This window comes from Lathamus discolor, chromosome 3 (genome assembly GCF_037157495.1).
Source record: "Lathamus discolor isolate bLatDis1 chromosome 3, bLatDis1.hap1, whole genome shotgun sequence".
NCBI lineage: Eukaryota > Metazoa > Chordata > Aves > Psittaciformes > Psittacidae > Lathamus > Lathamus discolor.
Window position 1 is genome coordinate 129,436,692 of NC_088886.1, and position 21,756 is coordinate 129,458,447.

General features: G+C 35.5%; 1 protein-coding gene across 8 annotated transcripts in view; it reads left to right on the plus strand.

Annotated features, from left to right (window-relative positions):
- The window catches only part of PPP3CB (protein phosphatase 3 catalytic subunit beta), a 48,678-nt gene that overhangs the window by 13,989 nt on the left and 12,933 nt on the right, over positions 1–21,756 (plus strand). For 4 of the 8 annotated variants that reach the window (XR_010610885.1, XM_065671733.1, XM_065671739.1 and 1 more), the window contains exons 3-12: positions 671–795; positions 3,891–4,002; positions 4,876–5,021; positions 8,759–8,898; positions 8,995–9,072; positions 9,172–9,266; positions 10,777–10,902; positions 13,099–13,176; positions 17,777–17,861; positions 18,738–18,835. Coding sequence is in view for 7 of the 8 variants with exons in the window: in XM_065671733.1 (XP_065527805.1) it covers positions 671–795; positions 3,891–4,002; positions 4,876–5,021; positions 8,759–8,898; positions 8,995–9,072; positions 9,172–9,266; positions 10,777–10,902; positions 13,099–13,176; positions 17,777–17,861; positions 18,738–18,835 (1,083 nt within the window). In the remaining variant the exon portion in view is untranslated. Of the gene's footprint in view, positions 1–100; positions 232–670; positions 796–3,890; positions 4,003–4,875; positions 5,022–8,758; positions 8,899–8,994; positions 9,073–9,171; positions 9,267–10,776; positions 10,903–13,098; positions 13,177–17,776; positions 17,862–18,737; positions 19,778–21,756 lie in introns of those variants that run through there. The other 4 variants (XM_065671734.1, XM_065671736.1, XM_065671740.1 and 1 more) reach the window with 3 other exon arrangements.

Below are 21,756 nucleotides of genomic sequence, written 5' to 3' on the forward strand. Positions count from 1 at the left end.
TTTGAAATTTCTATTTATTTTTTGAATTGTGAGATGACCTGGCTTTGTTGTATGCTCTTCAAAGTCTTCCCATCTGCTATCTTTGGCACTTCTGCCATAGGTTCCTGACCACTGGTTTTGTCCTGTCTCATATTCTAAAAACACAAGAAAAATCCACTGTTGAAATAGTGAACATGGTTATTTGAAGGAGAAAAGTAACTGAGCAAAGAGAAGATATGATGATATTAAAAGGTATGTTAGTCTGATGTAGAAACAAAAGCATACTCCCTGCTTTATTCAGTCCCACATGGACACAGCAAATTGTTGCAAAGCAACAGGCATTTTCAAATATGCATACCAAGGAGAATTTATGAAGATACCTGAGGGGTTGGGGAGGACAGTAAAGAGCTGCTGACAGCTCTCAAGACCTCAATGCTCAGTGTGTTAAATGTCTGAAAAGTATCCCACACTTTGCTAGACTGAGGTTGGGCTGTCATCAGCATTGTTGCAGGTAGTGAAGATAGCATCTTAACAAAAAGCAAAGGGGGAAGCTTCAAAAATTTCTGTTATTCCTGCTTTATACCTGCCTTTCCTCTTAATTAGAAGTACTTTGTAGCTGTTAACTATAATTTAGTAACTTTTCCATTAGATTTTTTTTTTTAATTAATTTGAACAAAATTTTTGCTTGCAGTGTGTGGTGATATTCATGGCCAGTTCTTTGATCTAATGAAGCTGTTTGAAGTGGGAGGATCACCTGCTAACACAAGATACCTCTTCCTCGGTGACTATGTAGACAGAGGTTATTTTAGTATAGAGGTAACTGAATATATTAATCTGTTTTGTCCTAAATTTTTCTATAAGCACACTTTTATGAAGGTTTTCAAATGAAATTTTAGGTCTGCTTTAATGTGAATGTGTTTTTCGTTGCTGTGCTTTCTTCTATGAGAAAGGCCTGCTCACAGGAGGATATTGACCCGCCATTTGGACTGTCCTGTTGAAATTGACGGACTTACTAATTTTTCCTCCTCTTTCTTTAGTTAGTTTTTGAAAAGTTGAATTCTGTAGCTTCATTATACATAATCTGGCTTCTCTGGAAATAGCCAGGAAGTTGGTTTTACGGGTTTTTGGTAAACAGGTGAGTAATGATTGCAAAGTGTTCTAATTTATTATGGCTGTTTATTTGTATAAAGTAGACTAATTTTCCCTAAGTAATCAAATGGTTTTTTAATAATCATTAATATTTTTCTTTACTAAAATTCTGAGGGCGATTACAGATATTCCCTAAGGATGACCTGTGTTTCTGCCATTATTTTTTCAGGTATTTTGAATTAAAATGCTTTTTTTTATTTTTCAGCATGTTTGTTAAGTATGCTAAATTCCAGAGATACTCACGTATTCATATCAATTAGTTTCAGAGTTACGAATTTTAAGTTAACTATTCTTCTGGAGCCAGCTTGGAAGTGCCTCAGCTTGGGGTCTCTTAATAGATACCAAATCTAATAGAAGGGCATACTAATTGGGGTAGTACTTGGCAAGTCGTGGTGTATGATACTTCATTTTTGTATTAAAATTATGCTGTTCTAATAACGTATGGGTATATTCTGTGAAGGGTACGCACAGTGCCTTTTGTAGTTGTTAGGGATGGTAGACAAAAGGAGATGCAACAGGAATGATTACCTCAAATTCATTTATAAGGAAAAATTTCAACAGACTTTCCCTATTTGTCAATTTGATCTTGTCCTGTTATTGATGATTACAAATAATGTAATTGTCCTTGAAAAGGACATTTACATAGCAACACTGTCTGTTACTATATAAAAACATGGTATGAAAGCTTTTCAACCATTACTCTTACAAAAAAACTTCTGTACAATGGATGTTCTTGAATTTCTTAAGAAGAGGCTCAGGGTTTCTTTGTTATATAATTTTAATTCAATTTTTAATATAATATTTGGCATGCTAGATATACTTGTGGAACATGTAAAGATATGTTAAATATACTCTCGAAACCACTCCAGGGTTCTTAAAAGGCTTGTCTTTCTTCATTGAGACAATCTGCTCTCTTCTGCTGTGAGTGGTTCTTGGAACATCAGCAAAGTACATGGCAGATTATCTGAATAAAGTTGAATTGCTGCAAGTGCGTGAAGGCAGGGCTATGCTTTGTGGTCCTGTTGAGAAGGCAAAAAATAGTATGTGAAAATCAGCCATTTGTTCTCTGTTTTAACCTTAAAAAAAATTTCCTGCTTACATTTTTACCTTAATTAACATTTAGGAAGTTTAAGTTGACCTCCAGGAATTTTTATATGTGGTTACTTTAAAATCTTTCTTAGAGATTGGAAGCGTAATATACTTTCGGTAAAATATTTGATGTTTCACAGCACAGTAAAGGTGAAATTTTCTAAAACTGTTCGAACAGTGAAATTTGATTTTTCACCATTAAATTTTCAATCAGTCTGTCCTGAAAAATCTGTAATTGCACTGATATTTTAGTAATAACCTGTGTCCAATTAAAAAATGTCATTGCTCCTAATAGGAAAGATAATTACGTGCTACTGTAATTGTATATAACAAACGGCTGGGGTCAAGATGGAGTCCTTCACATAAGAGTGCAAGTTCTTTTCTGTGCTGGAAGTATCAGGACATAGAAAACTCTAACATTAGCCTGCTTGAATTGATAATAAAAAAAAATAAATATGCTGATACAGCAAAAGGTAAAAAAAAAATAAAATAGATCTTTTAATGTCTAATAGGTTACATGATAGTGTGTAAATCTGCAATTTAATCAAATGTATTACCCATTCACTGAAAGGAAGGGACTGTTTTGCTATTTTTCTATTGCATGTTTTCAAGGTTGACAACTCTTCTAAATTTTTCATCCCAACTGACTTAACTAAAACAGTTCACAGTTGTAGAATCTGCCAAATTAATTCATGTATTCATTTGACGATAAGCACTTGTTTTATAAGAAACTGATTATGCTTTCTGCTGGGAAACAGTTTTAAAGAGTCTGGGGACTTTGCAATATATCAGGATATTTTAGAGTTACAGAAGTGTTGGAAGGCAAATGGTATCATTAGAAAAATTACTATTTTGCATATTTTTACTACGAAGATAAGAAAAATTCAGTAATTAGTTTAGCTAAACTTCACAGTAGAAGTCTTTGATGTATTTTTCCACGTTTGCTGGGTTTTTTAAGTGTTCCTTTGTTTCCTTTCTTCCTTCATGTACTTGCTATCCTATGCAAAATAACTGTGAAGAATGATAGCTTCAGGGTGCTCTTTTTGATTTAAGAACAGCAATAAGAGCAACTTGCAGGTGACTTCAGTGTAGTCTCCAAAACTTCTGGGATTTTGAGATCTTTGTGCTCAGTTAAAAATACAGGAATCACATATGAAATTTAAGAAATACAATTGAACACTGAATAAATACCTGGCTTTCCCATTTTTTTCAGGAAAAGAAGGGTTTACTCTGTCCATTCTTAGTTTAAAAACAGTCTTCAAATTATACAAATGACTTAAATGTAAATAAATTTGTGGTTGCTTTTTTTTTCCTTCTTCAGTCTCTGTCTGCTTTTCTTCTTATGCCAGTGTTTAGAATCATATAAAATCAGGTTTTAGGAACAAGCATATACATTATTTGTCTCGATGGAAGTGTTCCGTAGTATGATTCTGCCCAGTGTCTGGTAAATATATATATTTTTACAGCATTCTTTGTGGCTTTTCTTGAGAAAATGAGTTGCATAACACATGTCTAGAACTGGACTCGGGGAAGCAGTCCTGTATTTTGAAATGGTGCATTAAGCTGTACTTGCTTTTGAAGCTGTTAACATTCTTGTTCAATGTTTCTCAGTAATAATTTTTTAAGTTCTTATAAACCAGTGTATTTTACTGGGTATCTTTGTTTTTCAACAGTGTGTGCTGTACTTATGGGTCCTGAAAATTCTCTACCCAAGCACATTATTTCTTTTGAGAGGCAACCATGAATGCAGACACCTAACAGAGTATTTTACCTTTAAGCAAGAATGTAAGTACTGAGAATGTAAAATTAGCTTCCAGCCTGATGATCTGCAGTCTAATTTTGCTTGAGAGATGTTTGTCTTCTAATTTAGTTAAGGTCTTGCAAACATTTGGAGGACCCATTGACTTTGGTAGAATTGCTTGCAGTTAAGCATGGTGTTGGGACTGCAAGTTATGTAAAACAGTGCTGTCCATAAAGATACATTGTAGACTAAATTTTGATCTAACAATCCCAATTTTAAAATCCTCGAGAGAGGAAGGTTATTTTGCTGTCTTGGCAGTAACTGGGAGTGCAAAGTAACATGCTGAGCAGCACTGTGAAGATAGCAAAAAACCCCTATTGCTGAGTAATTTTTGCATTTGGGGAGTTGATTGAACTATACTAGTAAGATAACTCTTCAGTGTTCCTCCACTTGGAGGCTTGTGTAAGTATTGATCCAGTGGTAAATGGATCATTTGCCCTGGTAAAACTGTCTTTGATGGAGGTAAAAGTGATGTAATCTATAAGTGGTTCTTAGCTTTTAGTGTAAATGAGAAATCATACACTTCTCAGTAGTATTTTACATGAAGTGTGCTGTATAATTGTATAATACAAAATAATTGTGATTTTTTTTTTTTTTTAAAGCAAAACCTGTTTTTCTACACTTGAAGAAGAAATGAAAAATGTTTATAGTTCTGGAATAGAATATCTAAGAAATGTGCTTGCTGTTGCGGTGTTTGGAAATGCTCATTTAAACCCCAAATATTCATTGCTTTGGGTTGGTTTGGGGTTTTTTTTTTAAGCATTCACTTTGAGATTTGTTTGTATACATATGATTCAGTAGATTACTTCTTCCATCTAATATGGATTTCTTAATGTTTTATATTTTCTTTCCTGTAGGTAAAATAAAGTACTCGGAAAGAGTCTACGATGCCTGTATGGAAGCTTTTGATTGTCTCCCTCTTGCTGCTCTCTTAAATCAACAGTTTCTTTGTGTTCATGGTGGACTCTCACCAGAAATTAATACACTAGATGACATTAGGAGAGTGAGTATTCTGTGTATATGGAAATAAGTGGAAATACTACACAAATAAGTGGAAAAGCTACACAAAGTTATCTTTGTGAAATTGTCAGTGTATTGTTTTCTGTTCTTGTCTCTTTTGGAAGTGTAAATCAGGAACTGAAACGTAGTCTAAGTCGTATCGCATTTAAAAACTCTTGGATTATTTAGTGTGTTTTCCATTAGTCCATCTCCTTGGGACAGCTGGGACTATTACATTAAAAAAACCCCTATAGAACTACCCATAGTTTCCTGAGGCAGGTAGTGCATGTACAGAGCTTCATAGCCAGTTGAAATAATGCTTTGTATTTCTTTCTAGGTAAAGGTAGCGTTCTCATGGCTTTCAGAACAGAACTCATTGAAGTTAATTGTAGTCTTAAAATGGTTTGTTATATCAAAGATATTTCAGTTATTCTTGTATTTGTTTGAATTTTTTTAATATTTCTTACGTTTCTTTTGCAGTGTTTAATAGAAATTCAGATTGCTGTTTAAAATGGCAGATTTGATAGGCATTTGAGTAACAGCTGTAGAGTGCTTCTCACTGTGGTAAATGTGCTGAGTACGTTGGTAAGAATGAGAACAAGTTTTAAAAATTATACAATAGAGACATAAAATAGTCACATGCAATTTAAAGGGAAGAAGAGTGTGATGACACGAGTTATCTGTTTCTAGCAATTTGGTTTAATTTGCATGGACTGCTAATGTCAGGTAAAGGTTTATCAGATGGGAGTTTTCAAATTGCTTTCCTTTCTGCGTATTCCTTTCGACTTTTTTTAGTTCACTTAGTTGACATCATAGCTGCTGTGTTCGGGATTCAAAACCATTCCTGTTATGATTAGTAACAGCTGAAGAGTAACTGATGTCAGCTTAAAATATAAATATGTGGTTCTAAGAAACTTTGGAGTTATTGGTAAAGATGCAAGAAAAAAGTTGTTTATCCACATATGGAAGGAGTTACATGGGGACCTATTTAAAAAAAAAAATCCAAATTTCTGAAGGAAAACCAAACTAGGAACGTACTTTTTATACTACATAAGTATTGATGTCCATTTTGTCTTTTATCTTCATTTATGGTATTTCTCATTCTCTTAGCTGTGAAAGGCTGTGCACTGCCAGGATTTCAGCTGAAACAAAATTCCGGGAATTATGATTTTAAGCCTTGTGATTTATAAGGAGGGAAATGTCCAGAGAAGTTTATGAGGGTTCTTAATTCAAAGAAGAGAGACAGAGAATTTACTTCCTCATTTACAACACATGGTTGTTCTTTTGTTTAGTTCTTGGTGGTACTAAGGCTTGATCATCAAAGTGCCTTGAAATACATCAGGGTGCTACTGCGAGTTTGTCTTTGTAATACCTTGCTTTCTTTCTATGGTCTGCTTAAATTTCTGTCTGTCTTAAATGACTGTCACTCTTCACTGGCCTTCATGTTGTTTTTAAGCTTTACTATGTGATGATTCCCAGGAATATTACTACAGATTAATTAAAACTGCTGTCTGTATCTTCAAGAAAGTGAAGCTTCTGAGAAGGTCTTTTGCCTCAAAAGTAAAATAGTTTTAATATGCTGTACCACAATCTACCTCCAGGGTTTTGCTACACCTGAATTTGAACATCCATGTGGAGGTATGATGCACTTTAGTTTAGTAGCACTGGCTGCTTAATGCCTAGAAATTAATTTGGATTCTATGATCTTATGGTACATATTAAACGTTATACTACCTATTTCTGTTTTAGCACCAGGTGTAGTGATTCTTACTCTTGAATAAAATTGTCTTTCTCAGTACCTTAATCATATTTAGAAATATGTTAAGCTAATTTGCATTGAGATTCTGTTTTGCCGTAGTCGCAACATATTCAGAAATAGCTGATCAGTAACAAGTGTTTTGAATTGACTCATGTCCTTTGTTAACTTTCTTGCTGTCCTGATGTAGAGAAACCCTTAAGTTGATTATTCTGATTTGATATATACAATCAGGATTGAGTAGCTTGCAGTGACATTTCCTTAAAATTTTGAGATGTCTTGAGAACCATGCCAGTTAGTAAACTGTCTAGTGAAGGAGACACCAATTTGGTGTGTTTGTAAGTATGTCTGTTTTTTACAAACTGACCTCTGTACTTCAAGATGTCAACATCATTGTTCCAATGCTACAAGAAAGTGGTTTGGGAGAGATGGTTGCTTGTAGCGACCAAACTTTATAACATCTCTATCCATTTAGCCAAAGTCATAAGGAAAATCCTTGAAGAAAACCCAAAGAAAATCTTAGGAATGCTTTCTAGACTTTCAGCCTTCTGTATTGCAGGAAACATCAATTGGGAAACAGTTGAATCTTCTTTGTGTGAATGCTTCTGTTAGCTTCTGGACCCAAATGTATTGCTGGAGGTTTAGAAACTTGATGGTTTAATCTACAGAAATTCGGGTACTTGCAGAAGTTGATGGACTGACTTCTTCAGTTTCTGGAAGAAATATTCCATGCAGGGTTTATCGTCCAGTGTGGGAAATGTTAAACCACTGGATTTTTAATAATAAATAAATTCCAACAACAACTTCAGTTAATACCTGCCTTGCCATTATCTGGCAGGAATTTGTAAAGATCTGGACCTCTCCACTTATGTTACAGGTGGCAACCTCGGGAGCTCTGATTTTCCAGGGCACGAGAGAGCTTGGCACTACTGCTGGTTCCATATTTGAATGGATTCCTATGGACCGTTAGACTCAAATTCACCAGGTGCCCACCAAACCTCCCTTCGAACCTGTCATGAAGAGTTAAGTGTTCTTTAGTACCATCAAAGTCATCTTCTTTGGTTTGGGAGGTAAAGTGAGATAAATGCACTGTCCATCAAAGAAACGTTCCTACATTTCTTGGATAAAATCATCTTGTGAACAAACTCCAGCTACATTACGATCAAATAGACATATATGGAATCTGGGATGTCTAATTTTATTTCTGGGACATCAGATATTGATTGACCGTTACTTATTAAGCAGGGTATTTTCCTTTTAAGTTAACAAATGTGCTGTCCTTACCTCTGCCTGTTTTCACTGTGGTTACTAGGAAAGTTGCAGGCTGCTAAAACTGGTGTTTCCAAGTAGAAATCTGTAAAGCAGCAGCTAGAGAAAGAAAACAAAGACATTTCCCAAAATGTATAATGGCCCATAGGTGAGAAGTAAAGCCTGAATGAAAGAAGTCTAAGATGGCTAAGCTAGTCGACTCTTCATTACATTGTTAAATGATCCATTTTGGTGTTTCAGGTTTTGTTTTAATTATCATTATTATTATGATAATTTCTTAAATTTATTTAGTCTCTTCCAGTCAGTGCTAATTATTCACGCTTTTCTTTTATAATTCCTGTTTCCTGTACTGTTTCTCTTTGCTAATTCCTGGCAGTGTCTCTGGATTGGTAGGTGTGGCATGTGCATGAAAAAGAGCCATTTTGTTCCTTGTCTGTAACTTGACCTTGTATTACGCATACCCATCAGTCTGTAATTTATCTCCCTTCTTTTTACAGCTAATAAATCTTACTGCTCTTAACAGGTTTGGTTCTTTGGGCATGTCTCTGCCTTATTTCATGAGGAGGAGAGGAAAAATATACAGAAACCACTTCTCTTTTATACTGTGATTTATTATAAAAATGCTTAGTATTGATGGATATGTAGTTTAACAAATGTGTAAAACTTACTGATTTAATATTCAAAGAATCTTTGTGCTGTTACCTTTTCTTTAACAGTTAGATAGATTCAAAGAGCCTCCAGCATTTGGACCAATGTGTGACTTACTGTGGTCAGATCCTTCAGAAGATTTTGGAAATGAAAATTCGCAAGAGCATTTCAGTCACAATACAGTCAGAGGATGCTCATACTTTTATAGGTGAGAGTATGCTGTGACCTATTTGATGTCTTGATGCTGACTCTTGCTGTGTATTTTAGATAATTTTGGTTACTCATAGCTGTTTTCATTTCGCAGCTATCCAGCGGTTTGTGAATTTTTGCAAAATAATAATTTGTTGTCAATCATTAGAGCACATGAAGCACAAGATGCAGGGTAAGTACTTTGTTTTGCAAGAAATTATTCACAGTGTAAAATAAAAACATATAACTTCTTATTGCTGTAAGATGTGAAATAATCTGTCTGGTTTTGCAGTTATAGAATGTACAGGAAAAGTCAAACTACAGGGTTCCCATCATTAATAACAATTTTTTCAGCACCTAATTACCTGGATGTCTACAATAATAAAGGTAAGATCTTGTTATTAGTAATTGTATGTAATAACAAAATAAAAATGTCTTGCTAGATTAAGTCATCTGATATTAACCATTTTTTGCCAGGAGGGCAGAAAGGAAGGAAACATTGATCAGAAGTCTGTGGATAAGGTAGTTTGTGTTGTGTATCGCAGCTTCTGAGAGTCTGATTGAGATGGTACAGGGCCATAATTGGAAATCGAGAAAGAGCAAATAGCGATCTAAATACTCATCACCACTGGAAATGTTATTAGGGAGGTGTAGGCTGGAAGGAATTAATTTTTGTCCATCCTCTGCTTGTGACAAAGTTGCACAGGAGAAGCGTGCTTAATAGTGTGGAGATTTACAAGTCAGAATTACAGAGAAGAGCTTAGCTGTGAATTAATGTTATTAATAGATGAGAGCAAAGTTCAACAACAGAAATAATTAAAAATAAAGTCTGCTGAAATTCAGTTACGACATTAAAGTCTGGCATTTAAAGAATGTGATGAGTGAATGATCTCCAAATGTGAAAAATAGTGTTCCTTTGAAACAAGAACCTTTTTTTCTATGAAATATGTTGCATTTTCTCTGTCCAACCTCTGAAGAACCAACTAACAACCCATACCACGTATGTAGGGTGATTAGCCGTATAGAGGAAAAGGTAAGCTGTTGTTACTTGCGCTGAAGGAGTAAAGGAGGAATAAACCTAGCTGCAGCTGGCTTTTTACATCTTTTCACCATCTCTGTGGATATTGCATTTTGAGAATCCTTTTTCACATCAGCTATTTCCAGTGTAATGTAAGTGTAAGTGGGGAAAAATGCAGTCAACGCTTTAGAATGCTTCTGGTTTGCTGTTTTGTTTCTCTCTGCTTCCCCTTCCTCCTGATCTAGGTTTCTATGGTTTTACTTTAGGCAAGAGGTTACGGCCTAAAGCTGTGCCATGGGAGGTTTACATTGGATATTTGGAAAAATTTCTTTACAGAGAGGGTGATCAGGCATTGGAACAGGCTGCCCAGGGGAGTGGTAGAATCACCATCTCTGGAAATGTTCAAAAAACCTGTAGATGAGGCACTTAGTGACATGGTTTAGTGGTGGACTTGGCAGTGCTGGGGTAATGGTTTGACTTGATGGTCTTAAAGGTCTTTTCCAACCTATTTGATTCTGTGATTCTATGATTCTATATGAAGAAAAAAACCTGAGTCTCGATATATTGGATATACTACTGTTCTGAGTTAGGATTTTGGTTCTGAAATTATACCATTTCAGGATCTTTTAAAGTCTTTATTCGTTATAGACCTATAATAGGATAGTACAGAACTCTATTGACATGTAGCAGTGCCTTAAACTGCAGCATATGCAATAAAAATTTGAAGTTCTCCATTAGAAATCTGTGAAAGAGAGTGGAGTATCTCTGGGATTGTTTTGTCTGTAGCATAAAATAGAGCTAAAACAAACTTGTGCCTTTACATTTGTGGTACTTGCAAGTTTTAAACATTCTTTTCAAAATGTCTGAATTTTCTTTTAGCTGCTGTGTTAAAATATGAAAACAATGTGATGAATATTCGTCAGTTCAACTGTTCTCCTCATCCTTACTGGCTACCAAATTTTATGGATGTTTTTACATGGTCTTTGCCATTTGTTGGGGAAAAAGGTAAGCAAAAGCTACACATCAGTGGCTATCTTTTCTGTTTCTCCCAGATAGATGTTGGGAAGATTTTATATTTTTTTATAGCTATATTTACCAATGAGAGATTAAGTGCATGGGTTTTATGAAGAAGAGTATCTGTGTTTGTCTTTATCAGGTAGAAGATTTGGTGAAGTTGTTAAACTGGTTTGGAGGGGGGGTTGGTATGTGAAAATGCCATTTCTGAGAAAGGATAGGCTGAAATACAACTTGTTCTACAGGTTTTGGTTGTTTACTTCACCTGTTTTGGTCAAGGTAGTTTAAGCTGCATCTAATGAGATTGTCCCAGGAGATGACAGTCCTGTTTGGAAACATCCTGAATGCTTAAACGGCCTTTTTTCCAGCCAGATTTGCCTATCCCACATGGCCCTTAGTCATTGTGCTTGTAGTAAGAGTGGGTAAACCCCTTCCCAAATCTTCGCTTGCGAAGCCAAGCCATCAGTAAAGCAGAGGTGTAAACAGAAGTTATCAGTTCCATCGAGGGTGTATACATGCATTGTTAAGTAGTACCTTTGAACTTTTGAATTAATGTATTATTAATCTTGTACAGTTATAGGTATAAACTATGTTGAGATGTTCCTGTAAAATTATAACTTTCCTATAGAGTTATAACAGATTGACCTTCATTAAAGATAACTTTTCCAGTTATTATTTTATTTGTACAAAAGATAATTTAGCATGGATTTTTTTATTTTTTTTTTTCTCCTTGTTTCCCCCATCTCCCTCTCTAGAGTTGCTAACTCTGAATCTGGGACACTGGGGCTCCAAGTAGTTTTCAGGGAAAAAGCAATGAGGTTGGAGGCTATTGGATCTGTTTAAAATCCTCCATGACAGAAACTGCTCTTTTTATAAAAGAGGTCTGGAAAGCTCTTTAAATTTTTTTGAAAAGTATTCTTGGGATGATACATTTACACTCATATAAACCTAGGATTCTAGATTTGTTTATATTGTCTTTAATGAGCAGTTTAAAACAAATAATTTGGATACTTCTTAGTACGGTTAACCCACTCAATGGGTTATTTTATTTTTAAACAGAGGGACCTCATATTTGAAAGGATATTTTTGTATATGTCTCATTTACTTGATGATTTAATAGATAATGTTTCCAAGAGCAAAGAGTTGATACTTTTTATTTTGCCTTTTTTTATGCTGCTGGTGATGAAACACCCAAGTACTGTTAAATAAGTTGCTCATTGACTCGCTCTATGCTTAAGGTTGCTGGAATCATGGCCCTTGTAGTTTGCCTTTGGACAAGTACATGCTTTCACTTTTGATGAGGGCTACAGTGTCAATATTGTCTGGTCTGCGTTGGACAGATCAGAATCAAATGATTTGGGGGTTTGGGATTTGTTTTGGTTTTTTTTTTTCAATAAAGTGGGGAGTAACTTCCAAGAATGGAGAAGAATACCCTAGCAGGTAACACAGGAAGTGTATGAATTAGTCATGAATAAATGTAGATAGTAATTTGTAGGCTTCTTAACCATCTGACTGAACTTCTGGAATAGGTTTCTGAATACTCTAGGGGGAGGAGAAGTTTGGCTGTTTTAAGAAAGCTTGATGTAAGTGAGCAAGTTTGATTGACAGAACAGGGAGATTCCTGAAGAAAGAAAATGAAGCTTTCTGAGGCAAGCTTGTGTATTCACTCTTATCAATATTTTTAAGGGGAGTTGAAAAAGGCATGTAATTTGCATCGTATTTATGTCATAATATTTTTCTGCTTTGGTGCTTCTGCTACATGCCTGCAGGTGCCAGGAATGGAACAGCTTTTTCGTTTTAAACCTAAATTTGAGCAGTCAAAATATTTTCTTGTTAAATAAATTTTTTATAAAATCTAGTTCAAATACTTATCCTAGTGTAAAAATACTAATATACAAGAAGACAATCCTTATCTAAAAGAACTCCTTGTATGATAGGAGAGAAAGTTCTGCTGTGGTCTTTGTTTGGTAGGTGGTATAATTTTTAGCTTATTTTTCTGAGCTTTTTAAATTCAGTGACAACACACAGCAAGAAAAACATTTTTGAAACCAGGTTGTTGAGCAATAGCTGTGATGTAAGATGTTCATTCGCTGTCGTTGCTGATGACTGGTTTTATCTTGTGTGCATGGAAATACGTACGATTCCACAGGGATTGAATTAAGACTGGTTTTTTTTTTTCTTATACAGTAACAGAAATGTTGGTGAATGTTTTGAGCATTTGCTCTGATGATGAACTGATGACAGAGGGGGAAGATCAATTTGACGGTAGGGGTTACTTTAAGATGTATATATCTTTTTAATGGTAATAACTTGTGAAAGAGTGGTTAGGCTGCTGTAATACTACCTGGAATTCGAAGAAAATTGGCTTCAAATTTTTCTTTAGATTTCTTTTGTATTTTACTTGGTTTTGTGTTCAAGGCGGGAAATCTGCCTGCTCTTGTGCAACAGAAATACTTTGGAGGACAGGGAAGGGAGTTGTGGTTTTGTGCTTGTGATCAAGAAACACTAATGGTATTCTTTACTACTATTCATATCTGATCTCTGTTTAAAACAGAAACTTTTTGTGGAAAAATTTCATAATTTCTTATTTTAAATTTTAAAAATACTAAACTTTGTAAAGTCATTAGAATGAATTTATTATGAGACGTTAAGTTTCTTAATGCTTGCTCTTCAGGAGAGAGTTGATGTAGGTGAATGCCATATATTTCTGATGGCAAAGTGGTATACGATAAGTATGAAATACAAGTTTGAGTCTTAGTGTTTGAGTTTAAAGCATAAGAGTTAAAGGACAACTTTTATGTGTACATAGTATAATATGTATTTTTTTAATCATAATATTACCTTTTAAACTATGATAGAGTAGGTTGTTAAGGAGATGTTTGCAACGTGATGATTGAGAAGCAACATTAACATGAAGACCTAAAATAACACACTTCATTTTGTTGGGTTTTTACAGCAGTGCTTAATGTCACACCTAAAAGTTTTTCAGACTTGCTTCCTTTTATCCAGTAACAATTGATTTGGTGGATTATTTGATAATGGGGGAGGAGGAAGAAAAGTTTCAGCAGCCATTGAGGAACACTAAAGGATCATTTATAAAGATAGTAGAGATATGAAGCCGTTCTTAATGTTTCATAAGTACTGTGTTTGAATTCGGTGGCAGAGTAGTGTTGTGCTAAGCAGCTGTGTGGTTTAGATTGGGGTGCCTTGGTTATGAGCCACTGGAATTTTGCTGCCATTCAGATTGTTGACAGAAATGTGAAAACTTAGAAATAGTCTCGAATGGGATCCTGAAAACAATTAATTTATGTTTTTCATTCAAGTAATCTTGCTAAACTGAGTGTAAAGCAAGTATACCAAGCATTTGCAGGGTAGGGTTAGGTGATATTCCATGTTGTCCAGCATAATTGCAGTCATCAATTGATTGCACATGCCCTATCTTCAGTATGATAGTTGCAGTTTCCTAATTTGAATTATTTTATTCTTCTGTCTCTTTTAACACTTTCTTTGCTTGATGCATCTCTTAATGCCACCTAGGTACTGTCTACGCTTTATCTTTCAATGTGAATGGATTTTTTTTTCAACTGTTGGCTTTCGAGCTTTCACTTGTTTATTGTCAAATTTTAAAACACACTCAACAATTTCACTTCTTGTTTGATGAATGCATTTTTAAGTGTTGCGATTTTCCACTTTATTTTTTCACATTTCTTCTCCATTCCTTCTTTATTACCACTGCCAAGTTAAATATCTTTATTTTATTTGTCTCACTCACCTTTTTCTCCATCGTTCACTTCCTTTTTTTCTGGACTCTCCATCTGAAGAGCGACTCATATATGGCAATAAAAAAGGTACAGACCAGACAGAGTAGGAATGTTTTGAAATATGACTTCATAGAACCTGGCAGTATAAGTATTCATGCAGAAAATACCTTTCTGTCGAAAGACATATGTAGCCTTTATTATTACTACCTGTTTTAATGGGATGTTTATAAAAGCTTCTGTATTTTGCTATCAGAAGTCATATTCCAGGACATCTGTCTTTCTGTGCATGAATTTTTCTCCTCCTTCCTTCCATTCCTTTTTTTTTTTTTTTTTTGTAGAATTTCATTCTTTTACCTGTTTCTAAAATTTTATCTTTGGTCCTGCATGTGTAGGGAGCGTTCAGTTGTCTGTCTTGCTCTTTAATACTTTTATCATGAGGATTTTTTTGAGGTTGTGCATGGAATGTGTTTATACAATGTTCCAAAGCCTGGTTTGTGTATTATTTTTAGTTTCCTTCAACTGATATGTCAAAAAAGTGCTTTTCGATTGTATGTACAGTTTTGAAGATGGCTGGAAACAGAATGGTAAAAAGAAACCTACCATCTTAAAGTGATGGTCTGTCACCTGTTTTTCAGAAATCTCAGGGTAGATAATTCTGTGCAGAAAAATTCTTCTCACTGTTACTTACCTAATAAAATAAATTTGCTCCCTGTTTAAATTTGTCACTTCCAGATAATATTTCTAATATTTGGGAATGCGTTAGATTATGGAGATGTTTCCAACAGTTCTTAGTTCTTTAGAGCATAATAGTATAAGCATTTCAAATTTTTCTCTTGTGCAGGCATTGGGAGTGGGGGGATGGAAGAGTTCTGTGTCATATCTCCTCTAATATAGGGTATAATCTAGACATTCTTCAGCAAGCAGATGCCACCTTACAGTCTTCTCTGAACTAAACAGGATTCAGTGGCCACATTAGCTCAGTGCAGCAGCCTGAAGTAATAGCTTTGGTCTTTTGGCTTGGCTGTGGTACTTCTGGAGGGCTGGGGCAATTAAAGATCATGTTAAAACAAACAAAAAACCCCACCACCAAACCACGCAAACACCAAAACCACACAAAGCCAGCCTTTCTTCTGTTAAAGCAAGGGGACATTCCAGAGTAAGATACAGGCACTAGCACTGCCTGAAACCTTTTCAGCCTACGTGTTACAGCTCTGCATCATTCTAGCCCTCAAACAGGTGTAGGTAAGAGGAAAACCAGGAGACTTTTAGGGAAAGATTGATGGTCCCTCTTTCAGCCCTAGCTTTTTCAAAACTCTGAAGGAGTCCTCATTCCAGAGCCTCAAGCTTTTGTTTCATCGTGTTCAAAGAGAGAAAGTAAAAACTTTTAGACTTTAAAAATTAAAAGTTAAAAATAATATTTTTAGTCGAATGTTTCACCTTAACCTGGTCAAGGATTTTCCTGAGCCTTCTGTGGTTTTTTGCTGGGTTTTTTGGTTTCGTTTTGTCTCGTTTGTTTGTTTTTAATTTGGTGTCTGCAATTTATTATGGTTGTTCAGTTGTCTAAAAAAACTTTTCTCAGTAGTTCCTGGCTTTTTCATTTGGTTTAAATGGATCAGCAAATACTTGGCTTACCCCACGATTCTTTCATTGTGTTCATTTGAAGGATGTCTCTTGCTCCCATTTTTCTTTGTTGCTACTGTGTATTTTCCTTCTTATGTGATTTTGTGGTTGTCATTTGCCCTCGCAGGCCTCCTCTTTTGTATTTTACTTGGTTTTGTGTTCAGGGCAGGAAATCTGCCCGCTCTTGTGCAGCAGAAAGCCTTGCATTCTTGCAGCTCTGGTTTAAGAAGGGTGACTGGTGCTGGAGTGTATGTACTCTCACGTGGAAGCTAAATGCTAGTGAGCAGGGATATAAAAAGGCTTCTTTCACAGCTGCCTTTTCTGAATGCAAGCAGACAGATCTGTGGCCATGCAGGTTTCCTTTGCCCACTTCTGAGATCCTCTCTTCTACATTCTTAGATTCTTGCAAATTGGTTTTGCAACTTTTCATTGAGGGGGGTTGAAGAACAATGTTACATGGAAGATCTGGAATGTTTAACAGCTCTCTGAGTTTGCTCACTTTTGGTCCCCTGTGGTTAAATTCAAAGTTGGCTGAGTTAGTCTTGGTGTAGTGTACTTGATTAGTACTCTCCTTCCCCAGTGTCTGAGGAGTAAGGAGTTTAGTTGTGATATCTCCTCATCTGCCTTTCCTGTTTTAGTGGAATTGAGGAGTCAGGAGAAGGAGTGGAGGATGAGGGGAAGGATGACATTTATGCATTGAAACAAACCAGCAACACTTAGTGTTGGAGAAAGGAGCTCCTGTTTTTATAATGTTTATACAATTTTTTTAAGGCAGGTAAAGGTGGCTCACCTCCCCAGTCGCAAGCTGCCGTTCAGAGTTTTGTCTTCACTTTTATCTTTCACAAATGATATCTCGCTGCTCTGTGGAATATACAGAATTTACTCCAGATCTTTGATATTTGTAATTTCTGGGAATGATGCAAACCTAAGATGATGAGGACATAGGCTTGGGTGTTAAGGGACGCAACGCTGCAATTCTTTGTCATTTTGTTTTGTGGTGTCTTTTGGGGGGGATGACAGAAAACCAAGCAAATGAGCTAGTGTTTTCTCTTGGACAGTTGTGTAAGAAATTAGCAACAAATCTTTATTTTTTGTGGCTTTAGTATCTCTTTGGCTTCTGTATTAGGCTGCATGCCTAAATCTTGATATATACGGATGCCAGTGAAGAATTACAAGTGTAAAATTTAGGCAAACGAGTTAATGGTAGTTATTACACTGTAGTGGCGGTGATACAGATGCCTGCTAGCTTTAGGCAATCGCTGTAAAGATTCTAAATGTTTGTGTGTGTTTTGTGGACCCAAGAGTGATAGTGGGTTTGGTGGCATTCCGAGTCCATAATTTTGTAACTGTGCCCTTAAGTGGTTGGGTACTGGCCTCCTGTGAAGAGCACTGAACATAAACAGTTATACTGAAATCTGTGCGTTTTAAAATGGTGAACCTGTAAATACTCATGAGCTTGAGACTCTCTCTTATTCCATTGAAAGTAGGTACAGCTGCCGCACGGAAAGAAATAATCAGAAACAAAATTCGTGCAATTGGCAAGATGGCAAGAGTCTTCTCTGTTCTCAGGTACTTGCGTGACTTCTGCATTCCAAATCCCTGTCTTACGTATATTAGGAAAACATCTCTGCTCCGGGATTATAGGTGCCAAATGTTTTTTCAGGGAAATCACCTGTGCATCAGAATCTTGTTTGGCTTAGTGATGCACCACACTGATGTTGGCATTTTTGGTTATAGACTATTTGTATGTAATTTTTGAAACGTGTTTCAGGAAATCAGAGAACATGATCTTTAGTTTACAAGTTATTTGTCCAGCCATTGGCTATGGGTGTTGGAAAGAAAATACCAGAAAAAAAGAGATTGAAATCAAGGATGTAATGTAGGTGGTCAGGACTGCCTTGGAAAATTTCTGGCACACCAGAAAGTTGAGGACTAGGGGCTCTTTGTTTCAGGTTTTTGTTTGTTGTTTTCAGGTTTTTAGAAAACTTGTCTTCTTATACCCATCTAGATTCAGAAATTTCATGATCCATTTACTGAAACAGATAGTTTTCCACAGAACATAGGTGTCCAAATAGGGATAATTGTGTCAAGTTAGCATTTCCTGAAGCACAGAGGCTTTGAACAACATTGTGGGTTGTTTTGTGCCACTGAGATGTGTTCCGTACCTCATGAGACATTCAGTGCTGATTTCAAAGCTAATGAGTTTGCATGTGAATAATTGCTCAGAATGTGGTTCAGAACTAATCAGCATTTATAACTCATACGCAGAGGAAAGACTGGTATGGAATAGAAATATTTTCCTCTTTCTAGTTGTTTGAATTTACATTCAGTTTTGACATGCATAAAGCACAGCAAAAATAGGCTCTCCCTATCCCTTATTTTACTTCAATACAAGTTTTCATGAGTGGATATTTAAGGTTCTGTTACTGTTTTTTCTCACACCAGGGAGGAGAGTGAAAGTGTGCTGACACTCAAGGGTTTGACTCCCACTGGAATGTTACCTAGTGGAGTGTTGGCTGGAGGACGACAGACCCTGCAAAGTGGTAATGATGTTATGCAACTTGCTGTGCCTCAGATGGACTGGGGCACATCTCACTCTTTTGCTAACACTACACATAATGCATGCAGGGAATTTCTTATGCTTTTCAGTTCTTGTCTTAGCGGCTGATACAAGCATAGTGTTACGTGTTAATCAGGCAATGTGAAATGGATACTTAACCAGGGTATAAAACTAAAAGCAAATTAATTCAGCAGTGTCAGGCCACATTTTTCAGACTTTCAGTTTCCCTAGTTTGCAGTTTTTCAGGCGGCGCGGATGCCTGAAGTGAGGTGACTTTATTACATATCTGGTATTGAGGCATTTGATCATTACAGATACAAAAATGTAATGTGGTTTTGAATCATTACATGTCTGCTTTCCATTAAAATGGTTTTATTATAGATGTGTTAGTATTTTCATTGACAATGTCAAATACTTGTTGATATTAATACAAACAAACAGCTACAGGCTGCAGAGTTCCATATTATACTCCATTGATAGATTTGAAATGTGCTACGTTTTGTACCCTGGTAATTAATGCCAAAGTTTGTTCTCTATGTTGTTTGTCAAATGTTCTATGTATAATTGACCTCCCTGAATTGTCCTTGTAACATGCTGTTTCCTTCCTCTGCAGATGTAGCTGCTTTCTTAGATCTGTCTGTCTCTCTCTAGGTATAGATGTATGTCTGTATAAGTGTTATAATTAAACCACTATCCCAGACACTTGTCTGTCTCTTGATGTAGAAGCAATGTTGTAGCACCTTGTTTTTGAGGTTTGCTGCATTTGCTGCTGCACATTGTCTGTGCATTTTGAACAATAATGTACTTGAAAAATATTCAGTAATTGTTATAAAATCAGTTGAGAATAAAGGGATTGAATTTAAAACTTGTAAATAAATCAAAATAAAAGGGTGTTATTAAGTGTGCATATATTTTTTTTGCATGAAAATAAAAAGAACTCTATACAAAATATACCTGTAATCTGGCTCATTGAATATTTTGTAAAAGGTTTTTCTTCCTTTTTTTTTTAGTTTGTTGAATTATTGGATCACATTTTTCACAGGGCCGATAAACGATTAACTAGGCTCAGGGAAAATGCTGTGAGATTGTACCAAATGTATTAAAAGAATGAAGTCCGTCTTTCTGCTCACAGTGGTGGATAACTAAAATATATCAGTCTGAAACTGGACTTCATATCTGCAGCACTCTTAACATAGATTGTTCAAAGGCTCTTTATTGGCCATCTTCTGTCTTTACTAGGAAGTATTAGACTGTTGTATGGGACCACTGAATTTTATAACTACTAAAAGATTGTGATATATGAATACCACTTTTTACGCAATCTTACTTTGCCAGAGCAGCTGCTTTTCTCATTTTGTGACTTGGGCTGTTTGAATTTTTTAATTTTTTTATGTAGTTTTTTTAAAGTCTTTCACTACATTTTCTATTAAACTACCAAAGCTGTTATTTTAATGGCTTTGAAACATGAATGTCACATTGAAAGTCATTTTTTTCAGTGGACATATAATGTCTACAAGTAAGTTTATATGTCCAGTGTATGTATGTGATTGTTTTGTGAGTGTCTATAATAAGAAATGGTGTATGTTTCCTAATCCATCCAACTATTCCAAAAGCATATGTTCTAGTTTAAATTTCATTGTTTAATAAGATATTTTATTATGCTTAAAAAAATGAGTCTGCGTTCCTCTCACTCATTTAACAGATTTTTATCCGTGTTGCATTATAAAAATCAGAGAGGATCAAACTGACTAGAAAATTTTTTTAACATGAAACATATGACTTTCTGTTATTGCTGAAAATGTGGGACATTTGGAAAGTATGCAAAATGCGTTTTGGATTTTTGTGGGTGTTTTTGTCTTGACTAGAACTTTTGATGGCAGTATTCCTTAGTGCACTTCATTAATATACCTCATTTGTTTTAGTCACGTTGATTGTTCAAAATAACTTGTGCCAACTGTTAGTTCTCCCTAAACTGCAGTAACTTCTACTCACTGATGAGAATTTTATTGTTTCAGTCCGAAAGTAGTTTTCAAATTATTATGCTCAGTTTCAAAGCTAGAGGTAAACAAAAAATGAAATAATTCAATAATTAACACTTCTCTAAACCATCATCATATCAGTGAAGTCCTATTCTTGGCAAAAATATGGTCACTGGTAGTAGGGCAGGATTAAAGATATTTAATTACTATTTGAAGTGTATTGTACTGTGTTGATCAGTACGCTATCAATAACTTAAACTGGTATGGATTTGAGAAAAAAGAACATAGTATTTTTTTTTATTCTATTCTTTTGCTTGAAATTTCACGAAATTGTCATAGGGTTCCAGGTTTCAATCTTAGAAGTCCTTGTTTTTCAGCGGCACATTGAGAAAAGGTCTAGTTGTGCCGGTTGCTATTAAATCTGTAAGAAGCTTTGAAAGCTGTAGTAAGTTGGAGTGTACATCTAGAATTTTCTAGAGAGCTGGGCTGAATTTTTTTAATCAGGGTAAATATATATATATATATATATACACACACACACATATATATATGTAAGTCACCACTGAGACAATGCATATGTGATTTTTGCATATATGCCTATTAGAAATCGTAATGTCAGTAACAATCTGTACTAGATCTTAGCAAATACCAGTTCTGTTTCAGGAATTTGTTCAGCCACACTTGCGATGTCTTGTGAGATACTCAGTGGCCATCCTCAAAGGAGAGAAACTTTTTGGCATTCACATAATGCAGAGTAGGGCACCAAACGCATGGGTCAGTCTGATGCAACGTCTTTATTGGCAATGCTTGAACAGATTCTTGCTGCGAAGCAGAACAGTCGGAGAGTGAAATACAAATTCACACTCTAGTGAAAGGGTTAAAGACCGGTCAGTTTAAAAAAGATAGTTTTGGAAAAAAGGGCTAA